The sequence below is a fragment of the Amblyomma maculatum genome, chromosome 3 (assembly GCF_055883805.1).
Source record: "Amblyomma maculatum isolate TAMU_Amacu chromosome 3, ASM5588380v1, whole genome shotgun sequence".
Lineage (NCBI taxonomy): Eukaryota > Metazoa > Arthropoda > Arachnida > Ixodida > Ixodidae > Amblyomma > Amblyomma maculatum.
Window position 1 is genome coordinate 19930453 of NC_139346.1, and position 23845 is coordinate 19954297.

At 49.2% G+C, this 23845-nt stretch overlaps 2 protein-coding genes across 4 annotated transcripts in view; both read left to right on the forward strand.

Moving 5' to 3' along the window:
• Positions 1 to 23845, forward strand: part of LOC146194305 (proline dehydrogenase 1, mitochondrial-like) — a 251848-nt gene that overhangs the window by 118857 nt on the left and 109146 nt on the right. The gene's annotated exons all lie outside the window — the stretch shown is intronic.
• On the forward strand, positions 16320 to 16915 carry LOC146194308 (uncharacterized). The gene is made up of 2 exons (XM_084595938.1): positions 16320 to 16536; positions 16572 to 16915. Exons 1-2 carry the CDS (start codon positions 16320 to 16322, stop codon positions 16913 to 16915), a joined length of 561 nt encoding a protein of 186 aa, XP_084452064.1.

The window sequence follows — 23845 nt, forward strand, 5'->3', positions numbered from 1 at the left end:
GCAAAAGGTCGGAGAGAGCTCTTGCTTTGCCATCTGACAGATCCGTAGCTATCATGCCTGAAAAGAGGTTCGAATGGTAAGAAGCCGATATATGCTGAGGCGTTAGAGCAGCAACTTCGCCAAAGGAAACAGATCAGCGAGTGCGATGCCATGGGCACTTGGGTTGAGCAGCTGAAGTTAAGGACGGGAAGATACGTTGCGACGGAGAACAACATCGGTAATTGGGCAGGTGACGTATGTGCCGTCAGGAACTGCGGGGAGCGGGGCCAGCGGAACATAAATAGCATCTTCGGGTGGTAGACGAGCAATTCGGCGGATTGGAGGCGGGGCTTGACATCGGTGTTTTCGGAGCAGAAGTCCAGTTGAGGAGCTTAATGAGAACGAGTTTGCAAGCTAGGGGGATCAGAGGAATGTTAAAGAGAAAGAAGGAGAGGACCGCGCCTTGAGGGTTTCCGAGCTGTGTTCTAAGCTGATCTATCTGCAGGCTGTTCTAAGCTCTTGTCCTTTCGCCTCTTCTTGTTCCCTATCTCCTGTTGTAGCGCTGGTAAAAGTGATGAAGCTGATCTATCTGCACATAGTAGATTTTAGAGCCCGCCTGCAGTTCCCGCAAGATGAAGTCATTCTGTCCTTAGTGACGTGCAGGATAGGGAGGTGGGCGATGGTATCATCAAGTACGTCCTGCTTAATCTGCAGTGGGGAATCCTGCGGAGACATGCGGGAGAAAGCCCACCATGCTGTGGGGAAAGGTCTTTCATGTACGATGCTAATCTGGCAGGAAGACATGCTCGAACGCCTCGCCGATACAAGATGCAAGAGAAATATGGCGAGGTTACGGGCTTGTGGGGTTTGGGAATGAAGATGATTTTTCCATGCTTCCGGGAAGGTCCCTGCTTCCCAGCATTCGTTAACATAGTTGACTAGATCAGTTATGGAGGTATCATCAAATTTCTGGTGGGGGCTGGCAATATCACCCTCCCCAGGTGTGCAGTTTAAATGGGACTGCGCGGAATACCAATTCCCTAATAGGGGCGTCAAGCTGAGATTGGGGTGGGTCTGTGTACCGGGGGTGCTTGCAAGGGAGACCTGGGTGGTGTATGCACGCCTGGCAATTCCTTAACAATACTGCGTGACCGTCAATGCTACGCTGGATGACGTAGGAGATGACAAGCAAGGCAAGGACATGGCCACAATTCCTGATGCTGCAGTGAGCCTAGGCTGTTGTGATTAGTGCGAAGTAGTCCCTGCCACAATCGGCTATCATACATCGGCGCCCCAAGAAGCTGCCACCACTTCGTTTTCAGCGGCATACATATAGTGCGGATATCTCTAATGAAGAACACATATTCGCAATAAACAACTTAGCATGCGCAATAACTATTTGCAGTAGTTGAACAAGGAATTGCCGAGGGTATTAATTTCAAAAGCAACCTCTTGGAGACAGTACCCGAAACCGAAAAGGGGGTCAAGAGTAGTAGTTGGAACGTTTTGCATCAAACCCAAAAGCACACAGCAGATCTCTCAGGACGTAGGGGGGTCGCTCTCGACGGAGCCAAACATCGCTTGAGCAACATGATTCCGCTTCAGTTAGGCAGACGGCGGTCGCGCGGTATATGATTGGCCGGGTTTACATTTGCAGTGCGCCGCCGCTGTCCTGCCCATGGTTGGGGGAAAGAGAGCCGCGGAGGCCGTCATAAACCTGATCCCAGTTAGCTTGGCACTATGCTCTTCTGATTAAATCTGGGCGAGTTGAGTTTTCTACCTTTACATTATGGTGCCTTGAGGTTGAATGAGGTGGATTAGATCACTGTCGATAATGGTAGTTTCTGCCGTTTCTGTATTTGGAGAATATCGTTCTGCAGCTGAGTAGTGCAGGTGTCGAAGGAGGCCTGTGCTGGCTGTGCTTGCCTGAATTTGCGGAGACGGTCCCGAGTTGTTGCGTTGAGCACGGTGGTAGTTTAATGTTTTGCGAATGAGGATGTGGTTGTCGCGTCTTTCCCATTGCAGGTCGGCCACATTCGCATGAGGTCTGGGCTAGTGTCGACATTAACGCTGTTACCAACCAGCGTAGGGAGCCTGAAATATTAAAAATGGTCAGGTGGAGCACCAGTGTTTCATTTTATATGACTGTGGTTGGTACGTCGATAGCCCCAGTCCACGTATGCGCAGTTAGTCTCCAGCAATTAGTAGGGCGCGTTTGAACGGGTCACTTATGTTGCGGATTTGAGTGGGGAGAGCAGGTGAATGGGCTGTCATGTAAGAAGATAGCAGTTAAGACAGGAGGGACTATTGGGGGTGTTTAATTTCGCTAAGTGGGTGAGGATAGGGAAATCAATTTCATGGTCCGCGTAATGCAAGGAGTTACTGACGTACGCGACCACCCGGAGGCGAAGATCAATTGAGTCCCTTGGGAGAGCAGGTGCACTCGAGAGCAGTAGAATCACTGGCTTCCAATGGTAGAGGAGGAGGGCTTTTCCTCCGCTGAGAGCACCCGAGTGCGCTCCCGGCTACTCCTTCGCCTAAAGCGAGGCATAAAGCGTCATATCCGCGGCATCTTTTTTTTTTTTTTCTCGACTCGGCGACGCTCAAACTGGCAGCTGCAAAGCGTCGGCGCTCGAAAAGCGGAAAGCATTGCTCAGGCGCTGTATGCATGTTTGAGAGTCGCTGCTGGCGTCGAAAGGGCCAAAGGAGGCAAATCGCCGCGCTGTGAGAACAAAGGCACACAAAACAAGCTGTTCTACACGGAGCATTGACTTCTCCTCGGGTTGAAACTGCCGCCACTGCGGGCAGGCGGAGAAGGCTGGGGAGAGAAGTGCGGTCACATGGTCGTGGCGCGCTGCTCTCCACACGCGGAGAGCGTTCCCGTGGGACCCTCGCTCGGCGTGCTCCTGTACTGCTCTGTACTGCTCGGCGCCTCTTCTCTCGTCCCCCCAACCGAATGCGCCATAAATCAACACAAAAGCGCAAAATTTCGCGGCCTAACAACATTCCCTTTTTGATGGTTGTTTCTGATGATCCGTGAGATTGGATGACTTTTGCTTAGTGGGCCGGCTTTGGTTAAGCGTAACTTCTTTACTGTGAAATTTTACTCGTTAGCGTTGATTTGATGTTCGCGTGCTGTTTCTTTTTTTGTTTTGATGACTAGATAGCAGCGGAGATCACGTATATATATATATATATATATATATATATATATATATATGACGGTTTTTCTTCACGAAATAAAGTCAGTCTTCGTTTATGTGCGTCCAGCATTTCCTTCGTCCTGTCTCGTTAGCGCAGCCTTTTTATTGCATCGAATTATACACTATGGTCATGGAGAGTACGGTATGAGGGGATGGTCCGTGTGCAAAGGTAATGAGCATGTAGAGGCTTCGATAATACCTGCGTCACAGGTCTGGAGGTCCTGCAGCATCTGTCTAGGTGTTTATGCCCAGTAGGCCTGTGAGATAACTCCGGGCACAGCAGCATGTGGTGGTTCAATGTATGCGGCGACAGGGTAGCTGTTGGCGACCATAAAGTTGTATGGGGAATCCTCAGGTAAAGGTCCCCGGTCGTGGCCAACGGCGATTTCTTGCAGGAATGACCTGGCCGTGACGGCTCCATTCAAAGCGAGGAAAATTGCATGCTTCGCAGCGCGACTGCTACTGTCAAACGCGGTAAGTTTAAAGCTGGAACCGCATGGCGGTATTTAGGCCGCGATTGCCGCGCAGATGGTGGGACGCGCGCGTCATTCTGACGCGTGCCCACCACGAAATCGCGCCGCCGCGTGGCTCTACGCGGAGTAGAAAAAACATAGAGCTAAAACAAAGAATTTAAATGGAAAGCTGCCCGTTCAACCAATGCATTCGAGGGGTGACAGTAAAATTTATATTGTTCGTTCCTTTTCGGAAGGTTTCTTAAACCCTTCCTGTTATGTAGTTCGGCGTAGGGAAGAGCAGGAGGCGTACTTGAAGGTGATAATGGTAGAGCATATATTTGCAGCTTGACATATATATTGCCACCTGATGGTTCGAGGTAGCGCTTGAACGACAAAGAAGTTGGAGACTCTCGCGCGCTTCGGCTAGTTAACCCCCTGTGGACTCTTGAGCTTGTGTCGTCGTGCTACCGTTTCTCGGGAACCTCTCTCTTGACTGTGTGTATCTGCCCCTGTTGCCGGTACCCATAAATCCCTGTCTTCGTGACAGTTTTGGTGGAGCCGCTGGGTAATTGTCCTCTCAATGTCGCACACCCCTCCGCGAACCAACGACACCGAGCTTTTGCCTGTGGACACGCCAGTTCATCGCGTCAGCCGGAGGAACCTGGGCCTTCCTCCCGAACACGGGCCCTTGGAGTCCACTTCAACAACCAGCCTCCGGCCAGCCACGCAAAGCACTACGACAGTCATGCAAGGTACTCCTGTTTACGTTCAAAACCCCCGAGTGCTGAAATCGTTCCATGGCACTGCGCATGAAGACGTTGAGGATTGGCTAACTCAGTTCGAACGAGTCGCATCCTTTAATCAGTGGGACGGCAACTTAAAGCTACGGAACGCCACTTTCTGCCTGGAAGACCATGCTTTGACATGGTATGAGAACCGAGAAGGCACAATAACATCATGGCCTCAGTTCCGCCGTCTTATCGTAGAGGCGTATATCAGCCTGGATAAGCGCGAACGAGCAGAACGTGCTCTACAATCTCGAAAACAGATGCCAAACGAGTCCGTCATGATGTATGTTGAGGACATGACGAAACTATTTCGACGTGCGGATCCCAACATGTCTGAAGAGAGAAAGCTGCGCCACCTCATGCATGGGGTTAAAGAACAGCTTTTTGCTGGTCTTGTACGTAGCCCACCAACTACAGTTACCTCATTTTTAACAGAGGCGGTCACCATGGAAAAGATCCTACACCAGCGCCGCTCGGCGGTCTATGACAGCCCAATCCTCGCTACGACTGCTGCTGAGCCTCTTACAGCTGCTGTAAGAAATACTGAACAGCTCCGAGATCTTATTCATGCGATTGTACGCGAGGAACTGCAGAAGGTTTGTGGCACGTTCCAACCCAGGGGTGATTCTCTTGCACATATGATCCGCGAAGAGATTCAGCAAGTCACGCAGCCATCTCTGCATGTTGCTGAAGCTCAAAGTACCCCTGTTCCTGATTATTCTCGTCCGACTTACGCTGACATTCTCCGACGCCCAGTTCCCGTCCAAGCTCCGTTGTCTACGTTACCACCAACCCAGTGCATGCCCGTCCAGCAGCCAATGCAATACATTCCTGTACAGCAGCCTACGCGGTACGTGCGGCCACCGCGATCAAACTTTCGACGAACGGACGTCTGGCAGGCCCCTCGGAGCCGCCGCCTTTGCTACCACTGTGGGGAACCTTTTCACATTTTCCGGTGGTGCCCTTATCGGGAAATCGGACCGGAGGGTTTTTACACCAACGCACCTAGACGCACGTTCGGACAACTACCTCGTGACATTGGAGACAACCTCGCACAAGAGAGCCTCCGGATGGCGCGCCGACAATCCAGGTCTCCATCCCCACGTCGGCAAACCGCTTCAACAACTGGTAACTTCCCGCGAGCACCGCCTGGTCGCTCGCCAAGCCCCCACCGGGAAAACTGAGTAGAGCGACCTCCGGGGGCGGGGCCGCTAAAGGTCAGCACAAAGAAGTCCCCCGAATGAGAACAGATATAGATTTTGGAGCAGAAACGACAACATTTGGTTCACGAGACCGGATATCGCTGGACATCCCTGTGTGCATCGATGGTCATAATGTCAGCGCTTTAGTGGATACCGGAGCAGACTTTTCGATTTTGAGTGGGAAACTGGCAGCGACCCTTAGGAAGGTTATGACGCCATGGTGTAGCACGCAAATACGCACGGCTGGGGGGCATGTAATTACTCCTATTGGACAGTGCACGGCTAGAATCCAGATTCGTACGTCAACGTTCGTTGTCAGCTGTGTCGTTCTCCGGGAATGTTCTCGTGATTTGATTCTCGGTGTGGATTTCCTGCGGGAATATGGCGCCATCATCAATCTCCGACAGCGAACAGTCTCGTTCTCAACGGAGAAAGCGGCTGCCAGCCCCACCGATGGCCAACGTACGTGCGCCCTACGGGTTTCAGCCGAGTGTGTTTCAGTGCCTCCCCGCTCCAGCGTGTTTGTGAGTGTTGTGTGCGACGGGCTTCGTGACGGGCCGATAAAAGCTGAAAGCAACCGTTCTCTTTTATTTTCTCATGGCATCTGTGCAGCTCGAAGCTTAATTATTCTCAATAATGGTCACTCTGAGCTTCTCGTCACGAACTTCACGAATGAATCTCGCCACCTCTATCGCTCTACTGCCATCGCTTTCGGCGAACTGTTAAAGGAAGTTTCTGAATGTTTTGCGTTTGACGTTATTGATACTCCCAGTGTTCTAGACTGCATCGATGTTAGCAGTGACCTTTCTTTCTGTCAACAACGCGCCCTGCGTGCCTTACTACTGGAGTACGCCCCGTGCTTTGCCTCATCATCGAAAGTCCAGCAAACTTCTATCGCCAAGCATCGCATCATAACGTCTGACGATGCCCGACCTATTCGACAGCAGCCGTACCGTATTTCGGCCAAAGAACGTGGGGCAATTCGGACACAAGTCCAGGAAATGCTTAATGATGATGTTATTCAGCCGTCTAAAAGTCCGTGGTCGTCGCCCGTCGTGTTGGTTAAGAAAAAGGATGGCACGCTGCGTTTTTGCGTTGATTACAGGAAACTTAATGACATCACAAAAAAAGATGTATATCTGTTGCCCCGTATCAACGATTCACTCGATCGACTTTGCAACGCCAAGTTCTTTTCCTCCATTGATTTAAAAAGTGGTTATTGGCAGATAGAAGTGGATGAGCGCGATCGGGAAAAGACTGCCTTTGTGACACCCGATGGCTTATATGAATTTAAAGTATTGCCTTTCGGTCTGTGTTCAGCGCCAGCGACGTTCCAGAGAATGATGGACACCGTACTTGCTGGTCTTAAATGGCAAACCTGTTTGGTTTACTTGGACGACGTCATCGTGTTTTCAGAAACGTTTGACCAACATCTTAAGCGGCTGCGAACGGTATTGGACGCTCTTCGCTTGGCCGATTTGACACTCAAACCGGAAAAATGTCACTTTGGATATCAGCAGCTAAAATTTCTCGGTCATGTGGTTAGCGCTGACGGTGTCCGGCCTGACCCTGAGAAAACAGCCGCTGTAGCCAATTTTCCCATCCCTACCACGAAGAAAGCAGTCCGACGTTTCTTGGGCCTGTGCGCGTACTATCGCCGTTTCATTGCCGATTTTGCCAAGGTTGCAGAACCTTTGACGCGCCTGACACGTGATGACGTCCCGTATGTCTGGTCTTCCGAGCAGCAGGAGGCATTCACCGAGCTGCGCCAACGGCTGCACAACCCTCCCGTTCTTGCACACTTCGATGAGGACGCTGCCACCGAAATTCACACCGACGCCAGCAATGTCGGTCTGGGTGCTGTTCTGGTCCAGCACCAGCAAGGCGAGGAAAAAGTGATCGCTTATGCCAGCAGCACCCTTTCTCGGGCAGAATCAAACTATTCAACTTCTGAAAAGGAGTGTCTCGCCGTCGTTTGGGCCACAATTAAATTCTGACCTTACCTCTACGGCCGTAAATTTAAAGTTGTGACAGGACCATCATGCTTTGTGTTGGCTAGCTAGTCTTCGAGATCCATCAGGACGTCTTGCACGGTGGAGCCTTCGTATGCAGGAGTTTGATTACTCTATCGTTTATAAATCCGGACGTAAACATGAAGATGCTGACACACTGTCTCGATCACCCATGGAGTTGGCCCATGACAGTACGGATGAAGACGCCCATTTTCTTGGCATTATCAGTTCCTCTGATTTAAAGGCCCAGCAACGGGCTGACCCAGACCTCAAAACTGTGATCGATCATCTGGAGGGTTTCGATTCTACAGTATCTCGACTGTTTGCTAAGAACTTGTCATCCTTCTGTACGCGCGACGGAATCCTCTACAAGAAAAGCGCTGGCAACAGTGACCGAGCCTATCTTCTAGTCATCCCTCCAGATCTCCGCGATGAAATCCTTCATGCTTGCCATGATGAACCCACCGCTGGACACTTGGGCTTTGCACGTACTCTTACTAGAGTGCGCCAGGCCTACTACTGGCCCAAACTTACCGCCACCGTTCATCGATATGTTAGAGGTTGCCGCGAGTGCCAGCGACGCAAGACACCGCCATTGAAGCCAGCGGGTTTCCTGCAGCCTATTCCCCCACCGCTAGTACCGTTCGACCAAATTGGTATGGACTTTCTTGGCCCTTTTCCTCTATCGTCAGCTGGCAATAAGTGGATTATCGTGGCTACAGATTATCTGACACGTTACGCGGAAACTATGGCGGTGCCACGTGCAACATCCTCCGAAGTGGCACAATTTTTCATGACGCAGATTGTCCTCCGCCATGGCGCCCCTTCATACGTCATTACTAATCGTGGCAAGGCATTTACAGCGTGTCTTCTTGAAGAAGTTTTCCAACTAAGCCAGACACATCACCGAAAGACTACTGCTTACCATCCTCAGTCTAATGGCCTTACTGAGCGACTAAACAAAACAATAGCGGACATGCTCGCCATGTATGTCGATGTCCGGCATAAAACATGGGACGAGATATTGCCTTATGTCACATTTGCATATAACACGGCCGTCCAAGAAACAACTCGATTCACTCCGTTTCGCCTAGTATACGGACGCGATGTACAGACCATGCTCGACGCTATGCTGCCATGTGCGGCTGACGACCAGCTGCTTACCGCTGACGCAGAAGAATTCACCAACTACGCTGAGGAAGCTCGCCAGCTCGCCCGTAATCACATTACAAAACAGCAAGCAACAGATGCACGCCGATATAACGACCGCCATCGCTATGTCGTGTTCCAGCCTGGTGACAAAGTCTGGGTGTGGACACCTGTCCGGCACCCAGGCCTGTCAGAAAAACTTCTCAATCGTTACTTCGGACCCTACAGAGTGTTGCGCCGCCTCTCAGAAGTTACGTACGAGGTTATTCCAGACGGAACTGTACCGAGTTCTAGTCGTCAGTGCTCGTCTGACCTGGTGCATGTGCTTCGCATGAAGCCGTATTTTACCCGCTGAAAGTCATATTTGCCATCCAGAGCAGTTTTTTTTCTGTGAGCTTGCGGTTTTTTTTTTTCGAGGGGGGGGGGAATAATGCCACCTGACGGTTCGAGGTAGCGCTTGAACGACAAAGAAGTTGGAGACTCTCGCGCGCTTCGGATAGTTAACCCCCTGTGGACTCTTGAGCTTGTGTCTTCGTGCTACCGTTTCTCGGGAACCTCTCTCTTGACTGTGTGTATCTGCCCCTGTTGCCGGTACCCATAAATCCCTGTCTTCGTGACAATATATACAGAGAGTAAAACTGGAAGTTGAAATGAAGTTTGAAAAAGAACACTCTGCGCTACTTTACTCTTCGAGCTAACTGGTTAGAGCCTAAGCAGAACAACCGCATTACATGCCTACGCATGGAGCCCCAACTCAGACTGGACTCAACTCTCTTGGATCACGTCCCGTTTTAGACCTTCACAAAACAAAGAAATAGGGGCGGTCATTTTCAGAGGCCAGCCCCACACATCAACGTTCCAATAAGGAAATATGCTAGATGGGCACAGCCCCGTGGATTGGCCTTAGCCTCTAACCCAGGGCCCCACTAGCAATACAAATCGCAACAAACAAAGAGCATGGCGAAACTCTCCGGTAAGGGTGTCGAACCCTCTCCTGTCAGGAGACTTTCTTCCCACTTGTCTCCCGCGCACCGCCGCCCCATCCTCGCTGCCGCTGCTGGCTAAATCCTTTCCACTGTGCATTACCCTGCGCCACCCGTGTTTACCACTACGAGCAACGACATGGAAAGCGAAATATCAACCAGCCGCCATGCTGAAGGCCTGGCACCGGATTAAAAGGGAGCTTCTGGCTTGCCAGCTCTGCGAAGAATGCCCGAGTCAAATCCTGGGTGCTTCTTCCGGCGCTCTTTGTCGCATCTGCGGACAAGGTAAACGAGACTGCCTTTCGCACTGCTCAAAGTCGCAGTGTAAAAAAAAAGGCACCCGGCAGCACGTTCCGCTGCTCCTTTCCCCATGAATGACCTTCGGGCTAAAACGGTCCCGCAAATCCGGCGCCGACGGTCCGGTCGGCTTTCCCCACACGCGGTACGCTTGTAGAAGGGAGACCGTGTCGACAATACAAGAAGCAAACAGGCGTGTGGCGACGCCATGCAGAGGCGCGCACCTGCAAGCGCGGTCCTACACGCCCCTTCTAAGAGTATAACCGAGCTTGCTATCAGCTCGTTCATACTAACTTCTTCACAAGGGCCGCACTACCTTCGCGGTAGCAATGTCATTCCTGCTGGGGCGCCAATGTCTATAGGGGACCGCAGCTTCGCAGGGGGGCGCTGCAGGCTCCGGTTTGGTATTTCGTGCCGGCAGCTAGGTTTTCTTGGCGTTCATTCTTTAACTATCTTGTTTAGATAAATACTTTTTTTCTAGGCTATTGGCATTCGCAGAATTGGTTTTTAACGCGTGTTTGCTAGTCGTTTCTTGTGTCTTCTTTTGGCAATTTGTATATTCTGAGAATTCGTAATAGATATAGTTCAGTCGACGAGCGCTTAAGATGTGCAATCAAAAGAAGGTAAAGTGTACTCAGTGTGAGGCGCAGGTTAATCTCAAGGAAACGCGTTTTGACTATGTAGGTGAAGCGGAAGGCAGCGACGTTTTGTGTCAGTGTTGCGTACTGAGTGCGCGTCTATATAGATTTGATCAAGAAAGGGGCAGTTTAGTGTCTCGTGTGGATGATTTAGAAAATGAAGTACGTTTGTTAAGGGCGGAAAATCAGAAACTGCTTGAACAGCTTCCTCAAATTGAAAAAAAGGGGGCCGCCTTTATCCTTGAAACCAACGAGGATGAACATTCCAATGCGGGCTACGTGGCTGGGGCCAGCACTGGCATGGAAGGCATAAGCAAAGTAGGTCAGGCGGATCCGAACCGTCAGAGTTATTTAGAAGCAGCTAAGAAGCCGGAAAGAAAGGAAGAAGTAAGGAAGGATGAAAATCCCAGAGATAAGGACACAGATAACCGAAAGCAGGAGCCAACAGTTGGGAGAGGGAGAGAGAAGGCCCAGGTGCTTATCGCCGGAGATTCTAACATGAACAGGTGCAAGCGAGATATCTTGGAATGTGTAAAGGGTGATAAGAGAGTTTTGGTTGGAGCCTTCCCAGGGAGAACAATGAGGGCAGTGCTGAAAGAGAGTAAAAATAGGCTGTTGAAGAATTCCGCAGAGCGCAGTATGGTAATAGTAGCCGCGGGGCTAAAGGATGTCCTAAATGGTGACGCTGCAGGAGTGGTGGAAAGTTTAGCTAAGGGAGTTGACGAGATCAGGGAGATAGCACAGCAAACGCAGATAGTTGTATGCACAGTACCAGAGGTGCTAGGATTGAACGGAAAGCTGGAAAAGGACGTGGTGACAGTTAATCAGAACAAAGAAAGTTAAGCCTCGAGAGGCGTTTTGAAGTGGTTGAGGTAAACAGGGAGGTACATAAAGCAGGTTTTGGTAGGGCTTTTCAGCAAGATGGCATTCATTTTAACAGAAGGGTGGGAACAGAGATCGGCTGGCGCCTGGTAGGCAGGGCTGTAGCTTTTTTAGGGGGTCCGCGAGGACTCCGTGCACAGAGGTAGTTAGAAGTGAAGCAGAAGAAAGTGTAATAATGGAGGCTGAGCCCCCAGAAATGGCAAAGAGTAGGTCGAGAAAGAAAAGTACAAAAAAGAAATTTAACACTAGGATCAGCTACATAAACATGCAAGAAGGTAGAAAAAGAGCGAAATGGCTAGAGCTAGAACAGCAGTTGAAGGATGACAAAATAGGTGTGTACGCTCTTTGCGAGACTCATTTCAGGGATCTAGAAGATCCGTCGTTTATAGAAGGCTACGTCTGGGAAGGGTGCAACAGAACGAGAACGGAAAAAAAGGGTGGAGGGGTAGGTATGTTGATACACCAGGGAACAAATTGGCAAAGAATTAAATCATCTTGTAAAGAACATATCTGGGTTTCAGGAACAATTGCCGGCATAAGGACATGGCTAGGCAAGAAAACAGGGATCTCGTTGAATGTCTCAGTGACGATATAAGCCAGTTTGGAAACGGGGCCAATATTATTCTACTGGGGGACATGAACGGCCACATCGACGATCTGGATGGATACACGGATTGTAACGGGAAGATAATGCTAGATTTCTGTGAGCGACACAATCTAGTTATAGTAAATAGAGAAACAAAATGTGAAGGCCAAATCACGTGGGAATTCCACAACAGGCAGATGACCATTGACTATTGTCTAACATCGCAGAAAATTATAGCAAGGTCACAAAAATGGAAATAGACGAAGAAGGGGAGTGTAGTCTGGGAAGTGATCATAAACGTATTAGTTTGCAGATGCCCTTGATGAAAAGAGAAATGGAACTTATACAAAACGTAAATGCAAAATTAAACGACGATCAAATAGCGCAGGTAGCAGCAGACATGGAGGAAGCAATAGAGAAAAGCCCCATGGAAGACTGGGATTATGAACAGGTAGAACTACTCATACGGAGTAAAATTCAGGAGGTTAAAGTAGCAAACCGCTGGAATGGAAAGAGGAAGCCACGGAGCTGGCGGAATAAGGAAATCAGGGAAGCTATTGAACAACGACGGGCTGCTTCAAGGGAACACCAAATGGCAAAGAAAGCACAAGTATCTCAGGAGGAAATCGACCAAAAATGGGAATCATATCGACAAAAGAAACTTCAGGTGCAGGCCCTCGTCCAAAGTAAAATAAGGCAGTCCACCGATCGCTGGATGGCTGACATACACGATGGCTCTAGAGGCGGAGCAAGAAAATTCTGGAACCATATAAGCTGGCTAGGGAAGAAGAATCAAAGAAAGCAGGATCGGATTCAAGATAACGAGGGAAATTGTTTTAAGGGAGACAACGCAGTGAACTACATTACATCAGTTATAGCCGAGTCATTTAAGAGCGACGATAGGGTAATCTCCGCAAATCAGGAAGCAACACAAGGTAGCAGAATACAAAGCAGCTTAAAACTGACCAATCTAAACTGGAAAAAGGCAGCAAAAAATATTCCTAAAAACACATCTACAGGAATAGATGGAATTCCGATCAAGCTGAATAATGAACTCAGTCCAAAAAGTAGGCAAACGTTGTTAAAAGCTCTGGAAACAGTCATAACGAATAAGCAAATTCCAGACAGCTGGCGGCAGGGTAAAATGAATTTTATTTATAAGGGGAAAGGAGACAGGATGCACATAAAATCCTACAGGCCGATTACCATAACATCTGTTATGTACAGGTTAGCCATGCAGGCGGTGAAATTAAAGGTGCAAGTATGGGCAGAAAGTAACAAGATACTCGGATATCTTCAGAACGGCTTTATAAATGGTAGGCGCTTAGATGATAGCCTGTTCGTGCTTACCCAATGTATCGAAATTTCTATAGTGGAAAATAGACCTTTCTATTTGGCCTTCCTGGACATAAACAGGGCGTACGACAATGTAAGCAGGGAACTGCTGTGGAACATAATAAAAGAAGAAGGTATCGGTTATGAGATAATAGAGTTCCTACAGGAAATATACTGGGATAACAAAGTAGAAATTACGTGGGAAGGGATAAGAAGTACAGAGGATGTCAAAGTATGCAAAGGATTAAAACAAGGCTGTCCTCTATCACCGGTGCTGTTCATGCTTTATATGATAAACCTGAAACGGAGGATACAAGACAGTAACCTAGGTTTTAACCTGTCATATAGATTAGGTGGAAAGGTGGTAGAGCAGCGCCTCCCCGGTTTGATGTATGCAGACGATATTGTGCTGCTAGCTGATTGTCTGGAAGAATTGCAAACTCTAGTTAAGTATTGCGGAGACGAAGGGGACGCTCTAGGCTTCAGTTTTAGCGCAGTTAAGTCGGGTCTGATGATTTTCAATGGCTCAACTGATCAGGGTCTTAAAATACAAGGCCTTGAAATACCTAGAGTAGCAGAATATAAATATCTGGGGGTATGGGTAAACGAAGGATTGGCATACATTGTAAAGCATGAGCAATCACTTAAGGCCAAAGGGCGAAGGAATGCCGGGATAATGAAGCATAAGGCATTGTGGGGATACAATAGGTATGAGGTTTTGAGGTATTTGGAAAGGAATTATGGTGCCCGGACTTACTTTCGGAAATGCGGTTTTGTGCCTAAAATTAGAGGTACAGTCGACATTAGAAACAAATCAGAGATCCGTTGGACGATTAGCACTAGGTGCCCACGGCAAAACTATAAATGAGGCGGTACAGCGAGATATGGGCTGGGCATCTTTCGAAGTACGGGAAGCTCAGAGTAAAATATTATATGAGGAACGCCTGAGGAAATTGGACAGTAACCGATGGGCAGCTAAAGTATTTAAATACCTGTACCTAAAAAGCGTTGACTCACAGTGGAGGAAAAGAACTAGGAAACTAACTAGTAAGTATGCTAGTAAAAAGGACAGAGAAATAAAGAGCGTTAAGCAACAGGTGAAAAACACAGAAGGTAAAAATTGGATAAATTCGATGGAAAAGAAACAGAGTGTGGAATTATACCGAAAGTGGAAAATGCAGATCAGGAAGGAAGATTTCTTTGATAACTCAAGAGGCAGTGCCCTACTTTTTGAAGCTAGATCAGGGTGCCTTAGAACACGCAGCTACAAAAAGAAATTTAACAATGGAGATGACGCATGTGCAGTATGTGGAAACTCCAGTGGAACTTCCGGAAGTTGGTGCAGGCGCAATCACTGTTCCTGAAGCTCTGTGGTTTAGAGATAACAGTGGCTGGGTGAATAAACCGGCGGTGGAAACTAGCAAAAAACGACTGGAAGAGTGGTGGCTTAAAAGCAGAGAAGTGACATAATGTTAGTAATGTAGGAACAAAATTTAATAAATAGAATGATGGTTTAGTTAACCATTCTAAATCAATAATTTAGATATAGGGAGAAAAATTAGCATGGTAGCTACTGCTACCACCCCGTTTCAAAGGGGACGCTCTTATATTCCATTCCATTCCATTCCGCGGGAAAATACTCTATGTGGGCCGGCCTTTACGGCCTCACTAGTGGGGTCTGTTTCTACCTCCCGCCGCGCCTCGTTGGGGTTGCCACCGACCCACTGCTGATAAGGCTCCTATAGAGGAGCCTTAACTGCTGAGCCTCTGCTACCGCTGTTCACGCGGAAAGGAAACGTTGCGCTCGCTCTTCGCTCCGCCCACGTCAGTTGCAACCGGCAGCTCCTGACAGTTCACCTCTTATGGTTTATACAAAGACGCCATAATCAGCATCTAAGATTTATCCTGTACGGGGAATAAAATAGTCAACAATCCTCTCGCGCGCGTGCGACTTCGTTAGTGAGGCCGACCGCGGTCGAATTAAGCTTAGGATACACTTACTTCAAATTTTTTGTCCCTAAATTTTGCACAAAAATAAATTTGCCAGGCTATGCGGTGGCCTTTGAAAGTTTTAAGCAGATGTAGCGCGACCTGACGTGATTACATGTCAGACTGTTGGGTGGAAATTCTGTCAACCGCTGCCGCTTCCGTTTAGAGCAAAAGAGGCACCTGCGAAAATTCATAGCACGTCTCAGGTTTAGAGTAAGGAACAAAAATTTACACATATATTTAAAATTTCAGTTGTCTAGTGGAGTGGGATATTCTAGCTTCATTCAAAACATATCAGTCGTTTGAAAGACAGAATATGTATATGTATACACTCGTGACTGACACTCATCTATGACAGACGTAGTTGGTTTAATACATACATAAACAACTACTTTTAATCAAGGAAATGGGCATCAACAGTTATGCATAATTTAAAAGAGCGGCAAACAATAAAAAAAAAATCTCCTTCAATTACACATTCTACTACACATTCATCAATTCATCAAAACGTGACTTGCAGCTAGAAAATTCACAGTCAATATGTTCCTGGATGGTTTGTGCATATAGGGAGTGTAGTATTCGTAATCGGCATTTAGCCGAAGGTTACCACTCTGTTGGCCACTATGGAATAAAACATGGCAGCTTAACAGGCTCGCTTCATCAGTGTTTCGCCCAATCTAATCAATCGGACCCCATCACAATCTCCGGGAACACTAAGATTGTGTCAGAAGTGCTCTTTTATCTCATGTGAGTACCACTACATCAACAGTCAGTCCGTCCAATCAACCATCAGCAACAAGCGGCTACCGGCAATCGTAGCCATGGCACATGTGCTCCTTGCCTTCCCAAGTTTTGACCTGCGTGCTACGACGACACACAATATTGGTCACGAATGGACGAAGTGGATAGAAAGGTTCGAAAACTTTCTTTTAGCTTGCGATATCTCGGCAGATGCACGCAAAAAAGCGCTCCTCCTGCACTACGTCGGTGAAGAAGTCTACGACATATATCGCTCGCTCCCCGAGAGTGCTCCGCAAGGTGCGACGGCTACAAGCACGACCCAAACCACACAGAGTATACATCGACACCAGAATACGATGCCGCTCGAGCGAAACTGAATGCATATTTTGCGCCGCGAGTGAACTCAACATTTTCTATCTATAAATTTAGTCGTCAAGCTCAGCAAAACGTTGGTGAGTCACTGGACACCTTCTACGCGCGCCTCCGACAGCATTCTCGCCATTGTAACTTCGAAAACGTCGAACTTGAAGTCAAGAACCAAATCATTCTCGCCACAACGTCGTCTCGCCTCCGAAAGTATGCCATGCTTCATTCCCTCACGTTACTGGACTTACTGAAGCAAGGAAGAATGCTCGAGGATGTCGAACGGGATGTGTCCAAAATCGGTGACCGGTGACCAGCGGTTGGCTCGTCGTGACACGCTTGCAAAACTTCACCGCGGAGAGCAGATGGGACGACGAGTAGATGACTGTTTCACCCAGGGCGGAAGTTCTTCTTGTTAAGTATGTTGTTACGAAGAAAGAATGAGAAGAGATTACTCGGTCGAAAATCTTAGGCACAACTGTAGTTCGCTTTTCTAAGAAATCAATAAGAGGGAGCAATTCCTGGTCTTCTCGCTGCTGTTGAAAAAGTGTTGAGCCGTTTATGACACCTAAAAACGCAGTGTCTTCATCGGTCATAGTAGAAGGTTCGACCGGCGCTCGCGAAAGGCAATCAGCATCCGCGTGCTTCTTTCCAGATTTGTAAATAACTTTTATGTCGAATTCTTGTAATCGAAGGCTCCAACGCGTGAGTCTCCCTGAAGGGTCCTTTAAATTCGTCAGCAAACAGGGAGAGTGATGGTCGCTAACGACTTGAAAGGGGCAAGCGTATAAAAAAGGACGGAACGTCATAACCGCCCATACCACTGCAAGGCATTCTTTTTCGGTTGTCGAGTTGTTCGCTTCTGCTTTAAATAGGGTCCTGCTGGCATAAGCAATTACTTTTTCCATATCATCCTGGCGCTGCACCAGTACAGCACCTAAGCCCACGTTGCTGGCATCCGTATGAAGCAGTGTAGGGGTGTCGTCATCAAAGTGCGCCAGGACAGGTGGTGTCTGCCTCCACAGCTCATTAAAAGCTTGTTGCTGTTCTTCACCCCAGCAAAAGACAGCATTGTCACACGTCAGTGAAGTTAATGGCCAGGAAATTCATGAGACGCCAGAAATAAACCTGCGGTAATAGGCGCAAAGACCCAGGAAGCGCCACAATGTCTTTTTGTCCGTAGGTGTTGGGAACTTGGCGACTGTGGAGAGCTTTTCAGAATCAGGCCGGACACCTTCTTGGCTAACGACGTGACTTAAGAACTGCAGCTTCTCATAACCGAAGTGGCACTTCTCGGGTTTTAGTGTGAGGTCCGCAGATCGTATGGCCTGAAACACAGCTAGCAAACGGCGTAGATGCTCTTCAGATGTGGCCGAAAACACAATCACGTCGTCAAGATACACCAGGCATGTTTGCCACTTAAGTCCTGAGAGCACAGTGTCCATCAACCTCTGAAATGTTGCTGGTGCTGAGCATAAACCGAACGGAAGGACCTTAAACTCATACAATCCGTCAGGAGTGACGAATGCTGTCTTCTCCCGATCTCTCTCGTCTATTTCTATCTGCCAATATCCACTTTTCAAGTCCATTAATGAGAAGTAACGTGCATTTTGTAGGTGATCAAGGGAATCGTCGATGCAAGGAAGAGGGTACACATCTTTAATAGTCACTTGGTTGAGCTGCGGTAGTCTATGCAAAATCGTAAGCTGCCGTCCTTCTTTTTAACAAGTACCACGGGGGAAACCCAGGGGCTCTGTGACGGCTGGATGACGTTGTCTCTAAGTATTTCGGCCACCTGGCGCTGAATGGCTTCACGTTCTTTCGGAGCTACATGGTAAGGATTTTGTCGAATCCGGTGAATCGAGTCATCCGTAATGATTCGATGTTTTGTCAAAGGCATTTGGCCGATCCGCGATTCGGAAGCAAAGCAGTCTCGAAATTGATCTATGAGATCCAAAAAACGATCCCGTTCTGAAGAAGACATATTTGGACTCACATCGACGATGGTTACGGGCATCTTGCACATTGATCCTTCCTGTTGCAGTGAGAAGCAGTGCTGCGCATTTGGGAGGCTGTCGGAAAAGGCCACAGTTGTGCCTTTCAGAATTTGCTGACGCTCGTCGCTGAAGTTTGTCAGCAGCACTTCGGTCTGCCCATTGGTCAAGTTGACTAGCCCCCGAGCTATAGAAACACCTCGGCTTAGTACCAGGGTGACTGCCCTTTCGGCGATACTATCGCCGGTATGCGCCACATCGCACTTCACTTCAACAAGAGAGCATGATCGCGGAGGTAATGTCACCGTTTCATTGGCGACGCGTAAGGGCATCAGTGGTACTTCCGCATACCCAAGGTCTCCGTGATTCATGGTGAGCGCAACGACGCTTTCACAAATGCTGATTACAGCCCCATGAAGACACAGAAAGTCCATGCCTAAGATGAGGTCTTTGCAACAGTCAGGGAGAATAACGAAGCTGCCAACAAACACCACATTTCCTATTCCTATCCGAGCAGTACACTTCCCTGTCAGTGTCAGTAGCTAACCCCCAGCACTTCTTATTACTGGCCCAGTCCATTTGGTTTTTACTTTGCGCAGCGTGTCACCCAGTTTCTGGCTAATAATTGAAAAATCCACCCCGATATCCACCAAAGCATATACCTCCAGCCCATCAGGGTTGCTCTTCTCGGCATTTGCGGCGGAAGTGCGGCAAGGTCGGCGGTGTCAGTTTCGTCGTCGGGGCTGCTCACCTGGTGCGGCATTTTCGGTGGTAGTGTGGCAATGTCAATGTTAACGGCAGCATCAGAAGCACGGGTTGTCGGCAGTTGCGGCGGTGGTGAGGATTTTGACACTTTTCGACTGGTTGTAACCTCTCCTCGCGAGGTTGCGGCTGTTAGTTTCCCCGGCGAGGGCTAGGGGACTGCCGTCCGCTAACGTCAGCAATGCTACGACACATCAGCGAAGAATAACGTTGTGGCGATGGGGAGGAGTGGCGGCGGAAGCCCGGGGATTCGGTTTCCCTGCTGACCGGAGGGCCGTCCTCGGTTTGAGCAGTGTCAGTGTCGAAGCGGCGGCGAGCAGAAGCAGGCGGAAAGGCCTGCCCCTCTTCGCGGTAGCGGCAGTACTGATACACGTGGCCAGGTTGTCCACAGTAGAAACAGAGTGGTCGGCTGTCATAACTGCGCCACCTGTCAGTTCGGCATGGTTGAGAGTGCCTGGAAGGTGCCCACTAAGGCCCCTGGAAGAATCGCGTCTCCTGATGACCGAAGGCATACCGCTTCACCGAGCGAGCTTGCTCGTTCAACCCTACCCGGAAGCAAGGTTGGTCTCCCCCTTTTCTGGCTCGCTCAGTGAAGCGGTATGCCTTCGGTTGCGGAAAAGGCCCGTCGTCCGGCATCAGTCACACAGGTGAACGTCGCCTCACCTAGTACCGGTGCGGGGCACGGCTGCGTTCCACCGCATCGGTTGTGCCTTGGCACTTGCCTGTGGTGACAAGGGGCACCAGCGCAAGCTCGTCAGACCGTTACGCATGGGCCTTCAGGTCTGCGATGTAGGCACGGCTGGCTTTCCCCATAGGGGGATTCTCCAGCAATGAGCCCCTGCTTGTTACTGGGGAAATGCCCCATGAAATCGCAGGTGGCCATCTGCCACGGACGCACACTGTCAGTTGGTGTCGTCATGCCCGGTGGCAAGTTTGAATGACGCGTCGCTCGGCAAGCGAAACACGATAGGGCCACCTGTGGATAGGACTGGCGTCCCCGGTGTCAATGCGGTGGGTTACAACTGTCGTTTGACCCAATGGGCGGGTGCCGAAGTCAAAAAGGTCACTGTAGGTAAACAAAAGCTTGTGTAAATCAGCGGCGAATTCAGGTTGCAGATCAGCTGATATCATGCTGTTAAGCGGATCAGGGCGCGATGTGGACGACGAGGGGGTGTTGGCAGGGACGGCAGTTGTATGATCTGTAGACAGAGCTGAAATGGCACAATCGGTCATCGGTGACAGCGAAGCTAATGAAATTCCCTCGGGCAGAACTTGAGTTGAAAAGCTGAAGTTAAGGACTGGGAGAGTGGTGCGGTTCTGGGAGATGTGCACAATTAGATGAGGAAGGGTGACGTGCCGCTGCAGCATGACATCAGTAATGGGACAAGCGAGATAGTCGCAATCTGGGACGGGTGGAAATGGCGACATAGGGATGTAAACGGCAGTTTCAGGAGGAAGGCGGCTAAACTGTGCTGATCGAAGTCGGGGTGAGCAGGAGGGGTCTTCAGAGCAGAGCGGAAGGTCCAAGCGAAGTAGGCCGCTAGAGCAGTCGATAAGGGCAGAGTGGGCTGTTAAGAAATCAATGCCAAGGATAACGTCGTGGGGGCATTAATGTAGGACGGTGAACAACACTGGAGCATGACGGTCAGCAATTGTAACTCGCGCCGTACACATGCCAACCACGGCAGCAGGGCTGCCATTGGCGACACGAACTGTGGACGAGACGGCTGGCGTAAAGACTTTCTTGAGGCGACGGCGAAATGAGGAGCTGAGAACGGACAGTTGGGCGCCTTTATCAATTAGAGCAGAAACGGGAACTCCATCCACAAGGACGTCGATACGGTTATTTTGTAGGGCAGGGGTCAACAGAGGTTTTTCGGTCCGTGTCATAAAATGCAGCGTCACCTCCGGGAACTGCATTGGCTAGTTTTCCGGTACATGGCCAAATATGACGGTGGCGAATTGCGGCGAGGAAGAGGAGAACGCGAACGTCGTGCTTGCGGGGATGGTGAATGGCTGGCAGCACGGACAGTGGAACCGGGGTCAGCAAGGGTCTGGTCGGGGCGAGGTGGGGAATAGCGATGGGCATAGTCTCCGCGGCGGCCAACGTAGGTGTACTGACGAGATGGCATGTACCAGCGACTACGGCAGTGGCGGGAAATGTGGCCAACGCGAGAACAAGTAAAACAGATGGGGCGATTGTCGTGGGTACGCCATTCATTTGGGTTGCGGTAACGATATCGGGGCGAGAAACCGGCGTTGGTTGAGGTGGCAGCAATTACTGGAGGGGCAGGTGCTGAATCCGTGGTGTCGATGGTGCTGGTAGAAGGGAGGCCCATATTCGCAACCTCTTGGCGAACAACAGCCTTAATAAGTGATATGGTAGCCAGGGTGTTGTCGGGTGTATGCGACAGCGAGGCCGCGGGAGTCATTGCCTCAAGCTCTTGGCGGACAATGCGTGTCAAAGTGCTGTCGTTCGCCGGCGGTCGAGGAGTCGGGATATCGATACAGGAGGAGCTAGCAGCCGTGTTCGGCAGCCGGTCGAAACGGTGATATATGCGCCCCTGTTTCGCCTGCTCGAAACGTCGGCACACCTGTAGCACAGAGTCCACGGTGGAGCAATCCCTGCACAACAGGAGGTTGAAGGCGTCGTCAGCAATGCCTTTTACTATATGGCCGACTTTATCCTCCTCAGGCATGCCTTGGTCGGCTTTGCGGCATAGAGACAGGACGTCTTGGATGTAAGTGAGATAAGACTCCATAGACGTTTGGGCCCAAGAGGCGAGCGCTTTTTTGGCGGCAATGTGGCGGCCAATAGGCTTTTTGAATAGGTCGTGCAGCTTTTGTTTGCAAATATCCCAAGATGTTAGCTCGTCTTCGTGGGTTTCAAACCACACCCGCGCGGTCCCAGCCAAGTAAAATATTACATTCGCGAGCATGAGTGTGGCATCCCACCTGTTGTGCTTGCTCACGCGCTCGTATAGGGCTAGCCAGTCGTCTACGTCGACGTCATCGGTCCCACAGAAGGTTCCGGGGTCACGGGGGTGGGCCATTACAACAGCAGGGGTGGCGGCTGTAGAGGTAGAGGCGTCGGTAGTCATCGTGGTGGTTCCGATGGGGCGGCCGCTGCAGAGATCCAGCTTGTGACAGGGGATTGAATAGATTCACCTCCACCAAGAGATGTTACGTGGAAGATTTACAGTCCCAAAGCTGTCCGCACAACTAACGTTGATGAGGGCACCGATTTCACAACACTCAGCGTCGTCGTCTTCTCCGAGTCTGTTGCACTTCTTTATCCTCATCACGAACAGCGAATACAGCTAAGTAACAATATAAATACTAGTATGTTTCCATAAGCATTTAAACATAAATCTAATATTTATGCAACATAAATGTAACATTCGTAAAAAACAGCAACCTTGGACGAGCATGTAAGCCCACTGCTCGTGATGGTACACAGCTTCCACGCTTTACAAAGACCACAATACAGCACAACCTCATATAATACAGCACTATTCTTACACTCACCTCTGAACAAATAGCATAGAGTCAACCTTTTATATCCATCGCCGACGGGTGTTCCATGAGTGATAGTGGCAAATGGATAATAAGTAATACTTTCTTGCAAAATATTAAGGCTGTGCTTGCATTCTATGTTGGGCATCATCTCATGGCTCTAGTTGCAAAGAAGTGTTATTGAAAAAACATGGTTACTGGAAGAAAAAGGGCAAAAGTGCTGGGACTTAGTGTTTGAAATATATATGCTATGTTGTTTTATAGTTATGATTCAAATATTGCTTTAACATTTAGGAGGCAATATTAGAACATCTGCTTGTAACATTAAAGTAATGTTTACAGTGCAACATAAACATTGAATAACATTATCATAACATTCAAAAGTCAAATGTTCTACTGATGTTTTTATGTCACAGAATGTTAAGCAACATTCAGATAACTTAGAGAACAAATTCATAACATTATTATAATGTTCGGTGCTACCAGAATGTCGTCGCCAGCACAGGATCTCTTCTTCTCTGCCAGACTCTCGCATGCAACATTCAGTTAACACGGGGAATGCCAATCCCATCAGGCAGAAACTGAGTTTCTTCAGCCGAGCGCAAAATTATTCACGATCAAGTCCAAGAGATGCTGCAGAAAAGTGATTCGGGAGTCTCCCAGTCCGTGGGCCGCGCCCGTAATACTTGTGGGTGGTGGTGGTGAAAACATTTATTAGGCTGTACAAGGTTGGTACAAAATGGCTGTACAAAATGGTAGGGATAACATTAAGAGATAGGAAGCATGCGTGGGTCAGAGAAATAACTCAAGTTACTAACATTCTAGTGGACATCAAGAAGAAATGGGCATGGGCAGGACACGTAGTGCGAAGAGAGGATAACCGATGGTCGCTTAGGGTAACAAACTGGATTCCAAGGGAAGGAAAGCATACCAGGGGGCGGCAGAAAATTAAGTGGGCAGATGAGGTTAAG